This window comes from Lycium barbarum, chromosome 10 (assembly GCF_019175385.1).
Source record: "Lycium barbarum isolate Lr01 chromosome 10, ASM1917538v2, whole genome shotgun sequence".
Classification (NCBI taxonomy): domain Eukaryota; kingdom Viridiplantae; phylum Streptophyta; class Magnoliopsida; order Solanales; family Solanaceae; genus Lycium; species Lycium barbarum.
The window spans coordinates 42,978,267-42,995,883 of NC_083346.1; the positions used below are offsets into that span (position 1 = coordinate 42,978,267).

Sequence of the window (17,617 nt, forward strand, 5' to 3'; positions counted from 1 at the left end):
GAGATTATGAGTTCGATCCTCAGTAGAGGCTGTTTTCTTATCAAAAAAGAAATCTCGCCATGCATAAGCTTAGAGAACCTTTTCCTCCTCCGGCATTAAATCTGTAGAAATTAAATTATCGAACATAAGTTGTGTAATAACTAATTCGCAAGGCAAAAGTTTAGAGAAACTTTGCCTTGTCCGGCATAATTTCTGTAGAAATTAAATTTTCTGACATTAGTGTAGTGCCGAACGAATTAGTTACTACACAACTTATATCGGAAAATTTAATTTATATAGAAATTATGCCGGACAAGGCAAAGTTTCTATAGACTTTATGCCTTGCAAAATTAGGTGGGTAGACCAATTTTTTTTTTTCAATGTCATTGGTATCCGGCCACTTTTTTTGTTACTTAAAAGTGCCGAAGGACAGAAATTAAAGATCAGCGATTCAAGGGCCAAAAATTAAAGACCACCCCAAGATAGGGCCATTCGAGCGAATGACCCGGCCAAAATCATACAAATCGTAAAGAATGATACTGCTCTTGCTCTAGTTCATGGCCCAGGCCCGACCCAAGAAATCCCTTAAGACATGATGCAACACGACTTCTATTCTTATCCTTCATAATATAATCTCTAAAAAGTATGAACCAGAGTTTGAAGAAGGGGAGAGATGAGGAGAACTTGACCTGGAAGATTTATACCATTACCACCCCCCACCCCCAAAAAAAAATTAGAACCCAAAACAGCCAAGATTAATGTAGTATTAAGTAGTAACATATTTATAGTTTCCCCATACTACACAGCAATAAAGTAACTAGGACAGTTTCATTTTTCATAGTGAGAATTTACATCCCAAACACCCTGGGAAATACATCGCCTGACCTGGACCCCTGGAATGTTTGATTTTCATACCCAGTATAGTACTTGTTGAAACCTAATCTCTCATTTCTCTGGAATTCTGCCATCCCGTCCACCTCATTTCTACATTGGAAATTTCCCGAGATGTCATGCTGATAGCCATTAGAAATGGGGCCATTCGCAAACTTCTGTTGGGGAAAATGTGTGTACAAAGATTGATCAAAGCTTTGGCGTTGATCCACCGGCCTTGGTGTAAAGCCATACACATTGCTCACGCCAGCATACTCATCTGCACCATGAAACCTCTGTTCCTGATATGCAGATGGAGTTTGTGAAGCAAGATTACGAGAGAATTTTCCATCTTGATCAGCATATTTTTGTTGCATCAGAAGCCAGAGTCTTGCGTCATCTTCCAAAGCTCTCCTCTGTGACCCAATTTCGAGGCCTGAGATACAGAAACCATTTGTTGGCTTGCCTTTACCACAGCTTAATATGGCAGGGTCAACAAAATCAGTGTCACCTGCACTGCTTGTGCTTCTCAGTGATGGGGGGTGAATCAAACTTGATGAAGAAGTATTTACTAATTGACTTCCTAAATTGATAGAAGCAACAGAAAGAAACTATTATCAATTTTATGTAAAACAGGAGAAGCTTGGCATTAAAATACACAATGCCAGGACAGGTGAGTTACCAGAGAGAGTACGGGAGAATCCACCAATTTCATCAGACAAGGGAAAACCAGGAGGCAGGTCCCTAGAGGATATTGAGAATCCAGGTGGTGCCATAACTTTGGATCTTGAGACTGTTAAGGCAGTTCAACAAATTCAATTTGAAAAATTAGTTGCGTGCAAAACTTATCAATGATGTAATGCTTTCCTATTAAGATGCACAGCAATACCATGGAACAGCATGTTGGTAGGTTCCATCACAAAAGTCAAGAAAATGCATGCACATATATTAAGTACTACGTAATTCCTAGTTGGACTACAATTTGCTGCCTAATAAACTATTACTGACCTTGAGATCTTATACCAAGCAGAGCTCCTATGTATCGTTTTTTATATTCCTTCTAGTGCTGTCAAGAGTTTTAACTTGTTGAATGAAAAAGTGACAACCAAACATTGGGAAAAATGCTTTTCAGGAACATACCAAAGCAAATTAAATTTTGAATGGCAGAAGAATAATACACAAGCAGCATTAAGGTTAGAATATACTAGTTTAATCCTTGTTTAGAATAAATGTTGCAGTTGGGATGTGCCAGCACATTTGCGCCCCCCCCCCCCCCCCCCCACACACACACACACACAAACCCAAAACACACCGCAACTTCCCCTTTTCCCCTGTTCTATCTTGTAATGACAAAAGATCTCACACCCCCCTGTATTCCCTACAAGACACCTAGCCAGCGACGCCCCTGCCCCTTTGGCCTCTTGCTTATTGTATTGTATACTTAACTCTGGTTTCTCTGAATTGAACTTGGATCCTTTTGGCTCTATCTAGACAAGGCAAGGAGAACGAAACTTTATGGTCTAGAGTAGTGGTATAATATGCTTGAAACAAGGGTAGATGATGGAGATTTGGCAAGCAACAGTGGCAATTTTTACAGCCAAAATATTTCCATTTTACAGCCTCTTGCAGAAATGCAGGGTAAGGCTGCGTACAACAGACCCTTGTGGTCTGGCCCTTCCACGGACCCTGAGCATATCCCGCTTAGTGCACCGGGCTGTCCTTTTTGGGCAAGCTTTAGATTGCCTTACAATTTTGCACACCCAACCTGCTCCCCACCCCTCTCTACAGCTGCAGGAAAAGAAGTCCTGCTAACCTGGAGCAGTCCTGCATTTCATTCCCATCCCTGCTGGCAAGTCTCCGCCCTTCGCAGCCCAATTCCCATCCCCACTAAAATCTTGTCTAATTGGTACAGGAGAATATATCATAGAATAGTAAACAACGTAGACAGGTCCATGAATGTCAAACTTAGGCAGCAAAAATCAACTATTAGTCATCAAATACAGGAAAAATTCTTCAACACTTACTCTGATACTGAGACTCAAGCATATGCTGCTCTTTCTTTTCTCTGAAGTCTTGAAGGATGGATGACTGCTTTGACATCAGACTGATATTACTAGAAGAAGAATCCAAATCAGCCCTTTGACTTGAAGAGCCATCTTGCTTCATAAATGAGAACCCTTGACAACTGTGTAAGGATTTCCAGGAACCATGCTGCCCATTAGGTTCATTACACAAGCCAGTTAAACTGTGACGCAAGGTCAAGGAATCGTCACGTGAACCAAAGTCCCAAGTTAAAATGTTTGAAATTTTACTGTCATTCACAGGACTGAATGCAGAACTTTCATCATAATTATTCAAGCAATCATTTTCAGTCCTTCGCAGGTGCTCCACTATTTCTTCATTGGAGAATGAGTTAGAACCTGTATATATTGTATCAGATTTGACAGAACTTTGAAATTTCAAATCATGTAATCCATCAATTAGTGTCGAATTTACACATGAACGTGGTGGAGAAGCTTCTTCCGCTTCATTATGTAAAGATCTATGCTCCATGGCATTATTACTCAGACTACATGTCCTCCTATGCATTAGCGAATGACCACCAGAACCCCCTGTACATTTAGCAGAATGAGATGAATCCTTTGATCGTTGGCCATCAAAAGATATAGAGTCTTCCCTGAATGATTCATCCGAAATTTCTATAGAATTTGGATCCCTTGGCAAATGACTGACAAGGTGATTAGAAGTTGGAACTTCAAAAATCAATGTATCAGAATATGGCTCTTGAGCATGATTATCTTTGTTAATTGTTCCCGAACATAGATTGGAACACAAATCGAAAAGTCCACTGTCCTCATTGCAATTTCCATCTTTCTCTGCATCAGAAATATTAGAGAGTCTAACATCTACAATAGCCGACCTTCTGCTTGGGTCACAAACACCTTCGTCCTTCTCACTATAAGGGACGACACGAGCCATATAGCGACTGTGATTCACTATATCACTGGTTGCACCCTAAAAACACCAAAAAATACATCTGCTGAGAATGTTTGCAGTTCAAGCCACCAGATATCAAGAAATAGTAGCTTCCGTAAAAATCAGAACTTAATAGAGAAAATATAGCATCCTTAACACTGAAAATTAGAGTAACTGATTGCCTTAGATGCTTTGATACAGGAATTTACAACCAACAAGCATAAGTAAACACCACAATTTTAACACTTACTGCACTTTGAGAGGTAGAATTCCCCGTAGAAGTAAAGCTAATACTGGATAATTCATTAACTGGAGGTGGCAAGACATTTCCTGAGCGATTCATCGCACTACTTGAGGCACCAACAATTTGTTGAACTCTACTCCTGTATAAATGCCAAAGTGAAAAACCACCAGTTAGCTACACCCTTGGAGATATTCATCATCCAATTAAGAATGCATATAAAAACATTCAATCAGAGATGTTATGCAAGATCAGATCTCCAGTTACTACCAAAATCCATTTAGCAAGAGACCTTGTAATTTTCTAAGACGAGACTGTAATATATTCTGAAAAATGAGAACAATACAAATTGTGACCTCACTATTGTTCCAAAGTAGTATGATCCGTCCATGAATGAACCCGAAAATGCAACATAATCCACTGTTTCTAACAGGAAGATAGTAGATTTATTCACATAACAAGAGCCAAGAAACACCACTTGTGTCACTCAACATATGTTGGCAGGTCTGGCTTGGTAGACAGAAAGTGTAACTTCAATGCAACGGTAACAAGTTCATAATAATTAGTAATTACTTAAAGGTTCCCGATCCTAAATCTACAAACTAAACCTATAGCAGAAATAAAAAATCAGATTACAGAAACACAAACAATGGGGAGTCAGTTTTAGAGCTGGAACCAAGATACATAAAAAGTAACAAACAAATGTATATAACAAGGCAAGTTGAACATGATATTTCACAGATTAAAATATTTCTCCTTTGGAAAAAGCATTGAATATTTGAATAAGCATAGCTAGAGAATATCAACAAAATAATGGTTTCAAACCACCCCTATGGCTTGCCAAATTGTGTTCACATACTTCTTTCATATCCATCGAAGTAAAACTCCAAAAATGGATAACACTCAAAGCAATAATCAGCAGATCAATAAAGACAATTAGATGCAACATTTTGCAACTTGATGGGCCAAATATAAAACCAGTTAGATGTAGCTATCTGCTGCTTGAGTTTCCTCATTTATCTTCATGAGAAACATTCAAGAAATTGTAAGTATCTTAGGGCCTGTTTGGAATAAACCTTTTTTGCTTTTTTCAAGAGAAAACTTCAAATCTGTTTTGTTTATTCATTTTGTCAAGTTTTAACTCCAAACTTGAACAAAAATTTTTTCAATGTATCAGTTTTTCAAGTACAAAAAAGAAATTCTCACAAAACTTCAACATTTTTTCAAGTGAAATACATGTCCAATCACAATTTCAACTTTCAACTACCCTTTTTCAACAAACTTCAAATACTACTTTCTTTCAAATATCAGTCAATTTATGTCCAAAGGCCTACTTAGAATAATCTTTCACATGTAGTTGTACAATATAATATCTATTTGGATAAAACAGGAATATCTATCTTGTCAAAGAATGACAAACTCAGCAGCTAGAAAACACAATTTCCGAATGTAAATTCTGCGGGTAAATGATTGGATTCGGACAGATCAATTTCATCTGAGACGCAATGTTTCTCTTATGTGCTGTTATTCATCCCCTCTGAAGAGCATACTTGCAGAAACAATATAGGAAGTTAATGTTCGTCACAGTAATCCAGTAATATACCGCTCTCAATCAACTTTAATTTAAGGATCACAAAAGCACTTCAATCAGTAACCGAAATGCAACCGAGATAGCATGTCTAAAACCAGAGGACAGCAAAATAAATGTTTGCATCGCCAATACCTTGTATGAATTGCAGCTGCCTCATCTTTACCAAAACTATCTTCATCAGTACCAAGGATATGCAAATATAGACAAGAAGGATTATTGCAAGGCTGAAAAAAGAAGCACCATGTCAGCATTTCTATTACGCTGGTCGCTTTCACATTCTTCCACAAAGGGCATAACAGAAAGAAATGTACCGTGTTTCTCAACCAAGCATGACAATATTTTGCGGTCCCAAACGATGCTCTGCAAGGACCATTTTACATTGTCACTAAATTAAAATCAATCAATCAACTAACCTTAACCCCAAACCTGGTGGAGTCATATGCTATGTTGCTCGGACTCTTCAACTATGTCAATGGGTGCGTGTCAGATTCTCCAAAAGTAGTGTATTTTGGGAGAATCCGACACGGGTGCAGCATCGAAAGTGAAGAGTCTGGCCACTTAGGTCATATGAATCCTTTGTATCTATTTCGTTCTATTTGGGCTATTCATTCCAAGAATAAATAATTTATCTTTGATAAGACAAATTAGATCTAAATAGCAATTTCCACGTTGCCACTAAAGAATAAATTTGACGATAATTTATGACAGGTAGGTCCATACCTCAAGTACATCCCTTCCAGGACAAAACCATGTACAGATTGAATACACTGTATGGCCTCTTCCTCTTTAGAATATGTAATATATCTGCAAGGAAGAAACAGACAAAGAAAAACAATTAGAGAGGCAAAAAATAATTTTCGGGAAAAGGGAAAAAAACAATCAAACAATAATTTGACCACAACTTACGCACACCCTAGAAATAGACAAGTATAGACGACATGGATTTTTTTTTATTTTTTTTTTTGAAACAGATAATGTTGTATTCCTCAGCATATAGGACATGCTGGAGACCTCCAAAAAGGTAGTAACAAGCTAACAAGAAAGTAATTACAGTAATCCTAAAAGATCTACTATCTCTTCAGCATCTTCCAGACAACATGGATTTTATCATGTTATCATCAACTAATAGCACCTACAGCCTATGTTGCTCGGACTCTTCAAAAATGTCGACGGGTGCATGTTTACTCCAAAAGTAGTTCATTTCTGGAGAATCCGACATGGTTGCGGCAACATTTTTGGGAGTCCGAGCAACATAGCTACAGCTCAACCCTTCTGACTTCCATAATTACTGGACAAACTACAAGCAAACATCCAATCAAACCTTCTATTGTCCATCAAATGCAGTTTCTGCTGCAATATATTCTGTTGACAACTCTTACAACCAATTCTTTTGATAAGTGGACAGCTCTTACAATCTATCATGTACAACATTTTAGAATCTCTACTACTACTAAATTCGAACTGCATGATTCTGCAAAATCATTTTTTTATATAAGGTAATAGCAAAGCCGCTCATTAGATGCCTTCATAGGTAACAACTAGAGATTTGCACAACAACCTAAATTTTTTATTAGTCAGGTTTCCAGTAGTAATCAACCAAAACAACTCTGCTGTCATAAAATAGCTCTTTTTCAAATGTAACGTGACATCACTAATCTATCATTTTAAGCCACAGAAAAATGCAAAAAAGCTACCTCAAAGAACCCAAGTCCCTGCAACTGAATTTTTTTATACAGTCTAGAACGTTGTGTTGGAATCAATATTTTAAAGAATAATGTAACAACATCAAACTAACACAAGAAACCATAATTCTCAAAAGGACCATAGAGACTCAAGCCAGCTAACTGTCAAGAAATGTTAACAATAAGATCCTAATGCAGCAATAAGATCTGCACCAGGAAAGAAACAAAGCAAAATGAAAAATATTAAGGCAGATGACAGCAAGGAAATGAAGTTTTATCACTTAAGACAACTGGGGAAGTTGCATCGCCCAAAAGAGTTAAACAAACAGAAGAAAATCCATTAGTAATAAACAGCATAAAACCAAGATGATAGACATATGTCAAACTTACACACTAAAAGTATCATTGGTAAGTAGCTGGATTGAACCACCGGCAGTCCTAGATAGAGAAACTTTAGAAATTTTCCCATATTGCCCAAAATATTCCTTCCGCTGTAACAGCTGCACAAGAAATATATGATTTTTTCTTAATACAAAAGAATTTAAGATAAAGAAATTTCTTCGAGCACATGATAAAGAAGAATTCAATAAAGTGACATTTGAAAGTAGCAAATGGATAACAAGATAAAAGCTCCATACATCTTCATCCGCAATACTAAGAGGCAGCCCAGTCACATATGCCATTTTACGTTGAATGACCCGAATATTTGTAAGATCCTTCCTCACTTCATTAGCTTTTGGCTTTGCCTTTGTTGGTTTACTTTTCCGATTCGCATTGTTGTTCCCTGCCCTGTTTTAACTAATTGTCAGTTAGATTCTATCTTCAACAACTTGAGAAGTAAATTAACCAATCAAAGAAATCACCTTTCAAAATTTGCTTGCATTGCCACAACTTTATCCTTTTCATATTTAGTTCGACATGCAGGACACCGTCCCTCTGACGCATCTTTCTCTGCTATGTCCATTATGTGATGCCAACACCAAACACACACCTGTAGTGAATAAAAGTTAAAAACACACAAAAAAAAAAAAAAATTAATTGACAATATTGATACTTCATAAATTTGGTGTTCATTCCTAAAAGCAGTGAAACATAAACAGTATCAAGAAAGAAGTTGAAGACGTTGTCTCATTAAGTTCCCAATATTTCTCTGAATAACGAAGACGACATTTCCAGAACTAATTGGAAAACAGAAACCAACTAGGACTAGGAAGCCTGAAGCAAGCACAAATTAAGTATAGCCTATTCACAAATAGACTATGCTAGCTATCATTTAATCGAAATGTACTTCCGCTTACGTAGCTGAAGCTTTTATAGTGGATCAAAATTGAAATATGAAAGCATCGTTTGCACTCCCCAGACAAGAATAACTACATGCCCATCATAGTTATACGCATAAATGTCCTTCAAATTGATGTTTTTACTCGATCAATATTTGCGACTTGAGAGGACTTTATGCACAAAGATACCCACTAGTGCCTATATAAGATAGATCTCACACAATTCAACTTCCGATCCACTACTCAGCAATAGAGTAGATCTACTTTTGATTTATCCGTTAATAAAGATCATCTAAAACTGGCAATTTTGTGAATTCAGGATTATGACAACAACACCAGTTATGAAAGAAGAATAAGTTTACAATATCATGCAGTACTCCCCACAAAAGTACATTTTTTAAGATTCAGCATGCAATAATTTGACAAAAATTGGAAAGAGTTGTGAAAGCAGTACCAAACAATTATCACTCTTTTGACAGAAGCATAGAAGACATAGACATAAGATTATAAATAACATCATAAGGTCTTACAAATATTTCCGAAACTTCACGATGAAGATAGAACATGCAATGGAGAAAAGAATTCCCAGGGCAAGTTGGATTACCCTTAAGTTGACCAGCATAAAATGTTGAGTAAATTGAGAATGACATTTTACAAATTGGCACAGAAGCCATTCTGGCAAATGCCCATCGACCCATTCGGATCAATTCAAGAGTAGCAAATTATGAAAGTATTTGAAGCAATAGTTTGAATTTGTTAAAAGACATTTCTGCTTTGTCGTTTAAAGAGAGGAAGCAATACGAAGATAGGGTTGAAACCGTGCGCTTCAAACATGACGCGCATCCAAGTGAGAACCGGCCGGTTCTTTGAATCTCAACCTTGAGGAGTTCGACTAATGTTAGCATATTGTAAATTGGATGCTGAATTAGTTATGTTAACTGTAATTTGATTATAGTAGTAGTAGTAGTAGTCTATGTTGCTCGGACTCGGGTGCTGATGTCGGATACGGGTATGGATCTAGAGGTCGGATTCGGCATGATCTAAATTTTAAGATTCGTGGGTACGGATACGGGTGCGGGGATTTGGCAAAAAATAATTCAAAATTCTAAAAATATAAGTATAAAAATGTAAATTAGGTGTTCTCAATTCTTTCTATTCTTGATTTTATCTTTTCAAAAAATCTCTATTTGGTTCCTTAAAGTAATATTTTTTTCAAACTGTTATAGAGAATTAGTTTGTTCCCTAATCATAGGTTATATAGAAGTTTCTTGAGGAGTTTATAGTGGTCTTGGGCCAGCCACTCCGCCTAAACATACCCTTTCATAAACCCTAACCCACCAACTTCGATAAAATACCCTTCATACCAGCCCCTTTCATAAACCCTAACACACCACGAGATAGATCGATTCCCAACGGCCTGATCTCTGAAAATCCCAACCGCAACCGACCTTGCAAGCGCCGTCACGCGCCAACTGTCGGTCAGCGTCGGCGAGCGTGTCAGTGTCACGCGCCGGCAGGTGAACATTTCCAGCAGTTTTCAACGTCGTTTCTTCTCCTGTGGAGGTTGCCCACACTTTCAGACTCTACCCATGCTACTTTTTCTGGCTGATTTAGTCTTCTCAGATCCGACTGATTTGGTCAAAGTATCCAATCTCTATTGACAGGATCTGACACGAATCCCGCACCCTAACCCGTGTCAGTTTGGTGTCGACACGGCTACGACGGCAAAAGTGCCGGGTCCGAGCAACATAGGTAGTAGTAGTAGTACAAAACTTATATATGTTTCGTACTTTCAAATTTTCGTGCACTTTACTTCTGGTTTTCATTTTAAGCCCATGGACCTTTTATTTTTTTGCGTTTTCACTTTTAAAACAGTAGTTTGAGCATTCACCCATTCAGATAAGTTGTATATAAAAACAGGAGAACTACTTGGAAAGCTACGTTGCTTGGACTCTTTATTCTTTCATTTTCAGTTGGACTGAAAAATACTGGAACTTATACGAGGAATATCCCCGAAAATTTAAGAAAAGAAATCAGACCTGATAACCGCATTTGCAAGGCTTAAATTGCTGATCAGTCCAATCCATTTCTTCAGCACAAAGAGGACACCTTTTCTCTTCTTCATTGCTCATCATTGTCCTGTCAATCAATAAATTTCACATTAAAAGCACAACCAAACACATTAACAACATTAAAAGCTCAACAAAACACACATTAACAACATCAAAAGCTCAACAAAAAATCATCACAACATTAAAAGCTCAACAAAACACATTAAACAACATTAAAAGCTAAAAAAAAAAAAAAAACAGATTAACATTATAAGCTCAACAACAAAACACACTAACATTAAAAGCTCAACAAAACACATTTAAACAAGTCTTTCTTTAACTGTAATTTTTTCATATTATCTTTTAAATACCTTGAATTGTCAATCAACTTATATTACTTCTTACGTAGTTTTCAAATATGTAAATTTTATTTCAAAAAAATTAAAAAATTCCCTGCCCGAATTCACGGTCATATTAGACTGTTTGACTCTCGAAATTGGAACTCTTGCCGCATAAATTGAGACTACCAAATATACGTACAAAGACGAAAACAAACCAAATGCCAACTCTTCTAAACCCTAAAAATTGGCATTTCAATTGCAGATTAATTCCCTACATAAAACAGATAATTCAAACTCATAGAATTTCCAAATTCCGAACATGCTGTTTATTCACATACACACAAAAAAAGAAGAAAAAGATAGGGCATTTTCCACGAACACAAAGGGGGTGCGTATATACATACATTTTGGCAAAGCAAATGCAGGTCGTTTGAAGCAAAAAGAATGAAGAAATTTCAATGGAGATTAGGGTTTTTAGATAATAAAAAGTTTTGGCTAGTGAGAGAAATATTTATAGCAAAATCTATATATATATGCTAATATAATATAGTACATAAATATTGTGTGGGGAAGAAAAAGAACCGAAATAAAAAATAATTTTAATTTAATTTGTCTAAAAAGAATGTCATCCTCATGTATTTAAAAATAATTTTTATTTTATCTTTAATAAAATAATTTGTAAACATACATAAACTTTTAAAAACAAAAAATCTTTTTTAAATTAACTCTATGTGAAATCAAATGGTGCCGCATAAATTTAGACAGAAAGTAATAAAAAAAGGAACTTCCATGAATTACTTCGGTGAGAAGAAAGGGAACAAGAGAGAGGAAGTGACGCGAAAAACCAACGAAGGTAGAAGGTGGGGCACAATGTATTGAATGCCACCGGATTTATTAGACATGCATTTATGGATAGATTTTCATATTCCCTCTTATATATTTTTCATTTATTACATTTTTTAGAACACTAAATAGGGTAAAAATAATTTACATCTCCTAATTTTGCTTTAAAAATCAAATTCCTCCTCAATTATGAACAATAAACATTCTTCCCCTTTATCATATGCAATATCAATTTTATCTTTGATATTTTCAATCCTGCATTTATGTAAATCTTTTTATATTATATATAAAAAAATTTAACCTAGCTATTTATAAATTTTTATTTAAGTTCATTAACATTATAATTAGAATAATCCTTTTATGAATTTATCACAAAATATAACGTTATTTTTTATGATTGTTATTTTAATATTAAATGCATTAAGTATGTATATATGTATGTACATGCATGTGTATGCGTATATTTAAGTTTCATTCTCTCGTATACACTATTGCCTTCGTAGATAAACGAGTTTTAGTTGTCATTAATGAAATATTTTTTAAATTATAATTTAGGATTCATTTACGATGTAATTAGATATCTTCTAAGAATTTGTTATAAAATATACCTCTATTTTTATTAATTATTTTTGTATTACATGCATTATCATATATTTATAAAGTTATTATTACCTATTATTTTCACGTGTATAAATAGATATTAGAGTTTTGCTTATTATTAATTCTTCTCATTATTTCATTATGGAATGAAATTAAATTATACTCAATTAATAATTCTTACTTTTCTTTTTTCGCCTCAAAAATAATGTTTATTTTTCTATAGGAAATTTGTTAAATAGATTAAATAAAATAAAAATATCATGATATTAAAGAAATAAAAAAAAAAGATAAGTTGATAATGTAAGGGTAAAATAGATATTTCAGAAAATCAGTTAGGATTTTTTTTTTGGGGGGGGGGGGGGGGGGAATGTCTATTTTTCAAAGTTGAGGAGGGAATTTGATTTTTAGAGCAAAGTTAGCAGGTGTAAATGATTTTCACCCCACTAAATAATAGATAAAATGATTCTTTGTTGTAAGAAAGAAAAAGTCTATTTTCTCACGAACTCATCTAGCAAATCGACAGAAGGCGAACAGATGAAGTCAAACTCTACTTTTTTTGTGGAAATGGATTAATCAGACATTTTATAATTAATATAAAAGAAAATGGCCCTGCAATCTCAGGTTATTCTTAAATCTCTCGCGAGTACAAATAAAATTTTCTTGTAAGAAAAACATAAAACTAAAAATAAATTTATAAAGGACTATAAAATTAATTGACACTTTATTTGCGTTTGGGACTTAGATATGCTTCCACTATTTCAATTGAATATCCGCTAGATAAATTTACCCGCATCAGGGTGTTTATACCGAATTAATATAATTTATCATGGTTAAGTAATTTAATGAAGTAAAATATATATTAAATAGTGATGATTAAATAAAAGAGCTTTATATTTCAAATACGTGATGCGTATGGATTGACTTGATGTAAATATCATGTATGCAGGGGCGGATTTATGTTGGTCCGAGGGGTGTCACGTGACACTACTTCGTCGAAATTTTTTACTAAATATACATATAAAAAAAAATGGAACGAAAGTAAAAGGTAAAAACAAAATGTGACATTGCTTCTATAGAAACGCGCGCATTGGTCTGATGGTAAAGAGCTCTATTTTGAAAGCAAGGTCGTGGGTTCAAACCCGCACAGTGGGTTCTAAATAGTCCTAAAACTAGTAAAATAGCTTAGCTTTTTCCTATTCTAATTCTATACCAAATTGGTCAAGTAACTTAAAAGCTAAAACCCTAAAAAAAAACTCATAAGTCATAACCTTAAAAATTCTTTTCTCAATTAGAATATAATTGATGGCTGCCCACCTTTCAAATTAGAATATAAATTCTTCTGGTTCTTTATCTCGATTACCACATCAGGTTAGCACTTTCTTCATCATAATATTTTATTAAGTGCTTGCAATTTTTTCATGACAATAATTTATTTTCTTTCTAATTTCTACGATGAAATTATTTAGTGTTCATTCTATTAATATTTAAATTTACCTATTTTTTATTGTTTCTTGACAGTTTTTAATCTTCGTAAGAGTTATCGACATGAATTTTTATTTTACTTCTTGCTAATATCGAGATGGTTAAAATTTCAATTTGAGAACAGAGTTCGATTTTATTTTCTAAAGGCATCCATAACACATATTTAATGCAATTATATATTGTAGTTACTGAACTAATCAATATTTGATCCTTAATTACTAATTGTGCAGATTACATCGCATTAGCCTAAATTTCAATGGAGCGATATTATCATAAAGTATCTTCCAAGAGTCCAAAGCCAAGTTCAACAACTCCAGATTCAATTGACTTGGGAGAAAAAATTAATGAGTCGGAACAACATTGACAAAATGAAGGAATTGATTTAAGTTCCTTACCAACTGATCCTGGGGAAAGATTAGCTATTCGAAAATATCATCCAAATGACCATGATGCAATAAGGAGATCGTATATTTATCAAGGTCCCTTCCAACCTCGAAAGCACTTGTTTCCTAAGAGATATATGTATGGTAAGTGACGTCGTTTTAATTCTAAATGGCTTGATGAGTATGATTGGTTGGAATATAGTGTAAAGATGCAGCTTTTTGCTTCTACTGCTATTTTTTTCAAGATGAAAACATCAATCAAGGGGGAGGAGAGGTATTTTCAAGTATAGGTTTTACAAGTTGGAACAAGAAGAAAAGTTTTAATGAGCATATTGGCAGACCAAACAGTGTTCATAATCAGTCAAGAAGAAATGCTGAAGATTTGATGAGACAAAAACAATCCATTCAAAGTGTACTTGTTAAACAGTCTGATCAACAAAAGTTAGAATACCGAACTTGTTTAGAAGCTGCAATTGATGTGATAAGCTGTCTTTTGAACCAAGGATTATCATTTCGGGGGCATCGTGAAGACGAATCATCTTTTAATAAAGGTAACTATATTGAACTTCTTAGATGGTATACTAAACGATGTGATAATATTGCTGATGCATTTAAAAAAGCTCCAAAGAATAATCAGTTGACTTCTCCATACATTCAAAGGGATATTATCACTGCATGTAAGATGGAAACAGTTAAGTATATCATTAAGGATTTAAATGATGATTACTTTTCCATATTAGTTGATGAATCTCGTGATGTGTCATGTAAGGAGCAAATGGCTATTGTTTTGAGGTATGTTGATAGAAGGGGGAGTGTAATGGAGCGGTTTATTGGTATTGTTCATGTTCGTGATACTAGTGCTTTGTCCCTAAGAAATGAAATTGTTGGTTTACTTGCTCCACATTCTTTAAGCCCATCTTATATACGTGGACAATGTTATGATGGAGCAAGCAATATGCAAGGAGATTTAAATGGGCTTAAAATCTTGATAAAAAAGAAAGTAAAGGTTCTCATTCTATTCATTGTTTTGCTCATCAACTCCAATTAACTCTTGTTGCGATTTCTATAAGATGTGATGAAGTGCAGGAACTTTTATCGTTGGTTTCTGATATATTAAATATGGTTGGAGCTTCTTTCAAGCGTAGAGATGAACTTCGTGAATCTCAAGCAAAAGAAATTGAAGAAGCATCATGTAAAGGCGAGCTTGAAACTAGTAGGGGCTTGAATCAAGAACTAGGTCTTGTTAGAGCCAGTGATACTAGATAGGGATCTCACTACAAATCTTTTAAAAAATTTATTCTTATGTTTGGTCCTATCATTGATGTACTTGATGCTATTGCTGTTAATGCCCGTTTTGAAGAAAAGTGTAGGGCAAAGGGATATCTTAAAGCATGTTTAACATTTGAGGTTGTCTTCATGTTGCACTTCATGCACACTATTTTAGCAATCACAAATGAGCTTAATGCAGCTTTTCAAAAGAAAGAGCAAGACATTGCAAATGCCATGCTACTTGTTGGAGTGGCAAAGGAGCGACTGCAAAAACTAAGAGAAAAAGGTTGGGATTCACTTATTGATGAGGTATCTAAATTTTGTATCAAGTATGATATTTCGATACCTAAATTTGATGAGTTTTATGTTATCCTTGGAAGATCACGTCGGAGAGTTGCTGAGTATACTGTTTTACATCACTACCAAGTTGCAATATTTTATAAAATTATTGATTGGCAACATCAAGAATTCAATAATCGCTTTGATGAGGAGACAACTGATTTGCTTCTTGGAATTGCTTGCTTGAGCCCAACTGACTCTTTTTCAAGCTTTAACATTGAAAAAATATTGAGATTAGCTGAGTTGTATCCTGATGATTTTGATAAACATGCTAGGATTGACCTTCGTTTTCAGCTTGAGAATTATATTGTTGATGTACGTGATCCTGATAAAAGGTTTTCCGATCTTAAGGGACTTTGTGATTTTTCCAAGAAACTAGTAGAGACAAAGAAGCATGGAACTTATCCTCTCGTGTTCCGACTAGTGAAATTTGCTTTACTTTTGCCAGTTGCTACTGCTATAGTTGAAAGAGCTTTCTCTGCGATGAAGTTGATTAAGATTGACTTACGAAATCAAATGGATGATGAACTTTTGAGTGGTTGTTTGGTGCCTTATATAGAAAAAGAAGTATTTAGTGCTATTTCTAATGAGGATATTATGGATACCTTTCAAAAGATGAAATCTCGTCGAGGAGAATTGTAATAATGTACTTGGAATGAGTTTTTATTAATATGATTTGAGTTGTCTTTTTATAATATGATATCATTATAGTGATTTATTCAGTTGTTCACTCTTTTACATGGTGACACTGCTTATGAAAAATCCTGCGTACGCCACTGCATGTATGGATAAGTTTTATTATTGGTATTTGAGTAATTCTTTTACCAGGACTTAAACACATTCAGAAAATCTGATAACATTTTCCGTTTGTGCTATGATATGTATGCAATTCAAAATATTTGTTAGAAAGAGAAGTAGGACTAAATTTATGTCACATGGGTTTATTTATTTGAAGTTAAAAAAAAAGAAGATTGAAAAGAGACGGAAGTATGGTGATGACCACCAATTATATTTTGTTTAATAATGTTGAATTAATTAATAAAGGAGGAATGTCAAAATGTCTTATCTGTCAAAGGGTTGTTTTGTGTACTTAGTACTAAGATGTCTCTAGGAATTGTTTTATACGTTTGGAAGGTGTCGGGGTTATGATTTTGGTATAATCATGGAGTAGTCAGAGACACTAAAAAACGAGTAAGGGGTCAAAGGGCTGTATTATATTTTTATCAGGCTAACATCCTGTGACTTGTCCGAATAAAAAATGATGCTAAACCATGTTGACTTTTTAGTGATTTTTAAGTAGACTATTAAAATCACGATCAACTAGATGTGAACGCGAATTTAAAATTTAAATTTTATTAGTTTCTACAACAACCTCTAATAAATACATAATAATAACTGAATTAACAATCAAATATTTATAAATATTTTAATACATATACAGGATATGAGAAAAAAACTATTAAATTTTTGTGAATCCGCAGCTAATACACTAATACGCCTGTAGACAATAAAATTCGCATCGAGAAAATAATAATCAAGACAGGAAAATATCGCAACAATTGTTGTATTTTATTTCAGAATATAAGTGTTACAATCTCTATGATTCCTCTGATTCGTCTTTTCAACAATAAATTCAAGGGCTTTTGAGCTTGATCTTGAACCTGATGGATTTGATCTTGACTTGTATTTT

General features: G+C 34.6%; 3 protein-coding genes across 5 annotated transcripts; 2 read left to right on the forward strand and 1 right to left on the reverse strand.

Annotated features, from left to right (window-relative positions):
• Nucleotides 1-712: 712 nt before the first annotated feature.
• LOC132613799 (uncharacterized) lies at nt 713-11,871 on the reverse strand. Of its 3 annotated transcripts, none has more exons than XM_060328033.1 (12): nt 11,810-11,871; nt 10,659-10,758; nt 8,203-8,330; nt 7,978-8,128; nt 7,730-7,839; nt 6,378-6,461; nt 5,969-6,017; nt 5,790-5,881; nt 4,076-4,208; nt 2,874-3,864; nt 1,532-1,642; nt 713-1,432 (listed from the first exon to the last, which is right to left on the reverse strand). In XM_060328033.1, exons 2-12 carry the CDS (start codon nt 10,752-10,754, stop codon nt 828-830), a joined length of 2,550 nt encoding a protein of 849 aa, XP_060184016.1. In that variant the 5' UTR covers nt 10,755-10,758; nt 11,810-11,871; the 3' UTR covers nt 713-827. The 3 variants fall into 3 exon arrangements, with proteins under 3 accessions (XP_060184016.1, XP_060184017.1, XP_060184015.1); XM_060328034.1 differs by lacking the exon at nt 11,810-11,871 and adding an exon at nt 11,416-11,738 and having other exon boundaries at nt 713-1,360; XM_060328032.1 differs by lacking the exon at nt 11,810-11,871 and adding an exon at nt 11,416-11,734.
• A 2,585-nt stretch (nt 11,872-14,456) lies between these two features.
• LOC132612970 (uncharacterized) lies at nt 14,457-15,585 on the forward strand. Its single transcript, XM_060327035.1, has 3 exons — nt 14,457-14,463; nt 14,565-15,319; nt 15,406-15,585. The coding sequence occupies exons 1-3, from the start codon at nt 14,457-14,459 to the stop codon at nt 15,583-15,585; spliced, it is 942 nt and encodes a 313-aa protein (XP_060183018.1).
• Nucleotides 15,586-15,621: 36 nt separating this feature from the next.
• LOC132612971 (uncharacterized) lies at nt 15,622-16,569 on the forward strand. Its single transcript, XM_060327036.1, has one exon. It carries the CDS (start codon nt 15,622-15,624, stop codon nt 16,567-16,569), a length of 948 nt encoding a protein of 315 aa, XP_060183019.1.
• Nucleotides 16,570-17,617: the final 1,048 nt, after the last annotated feature.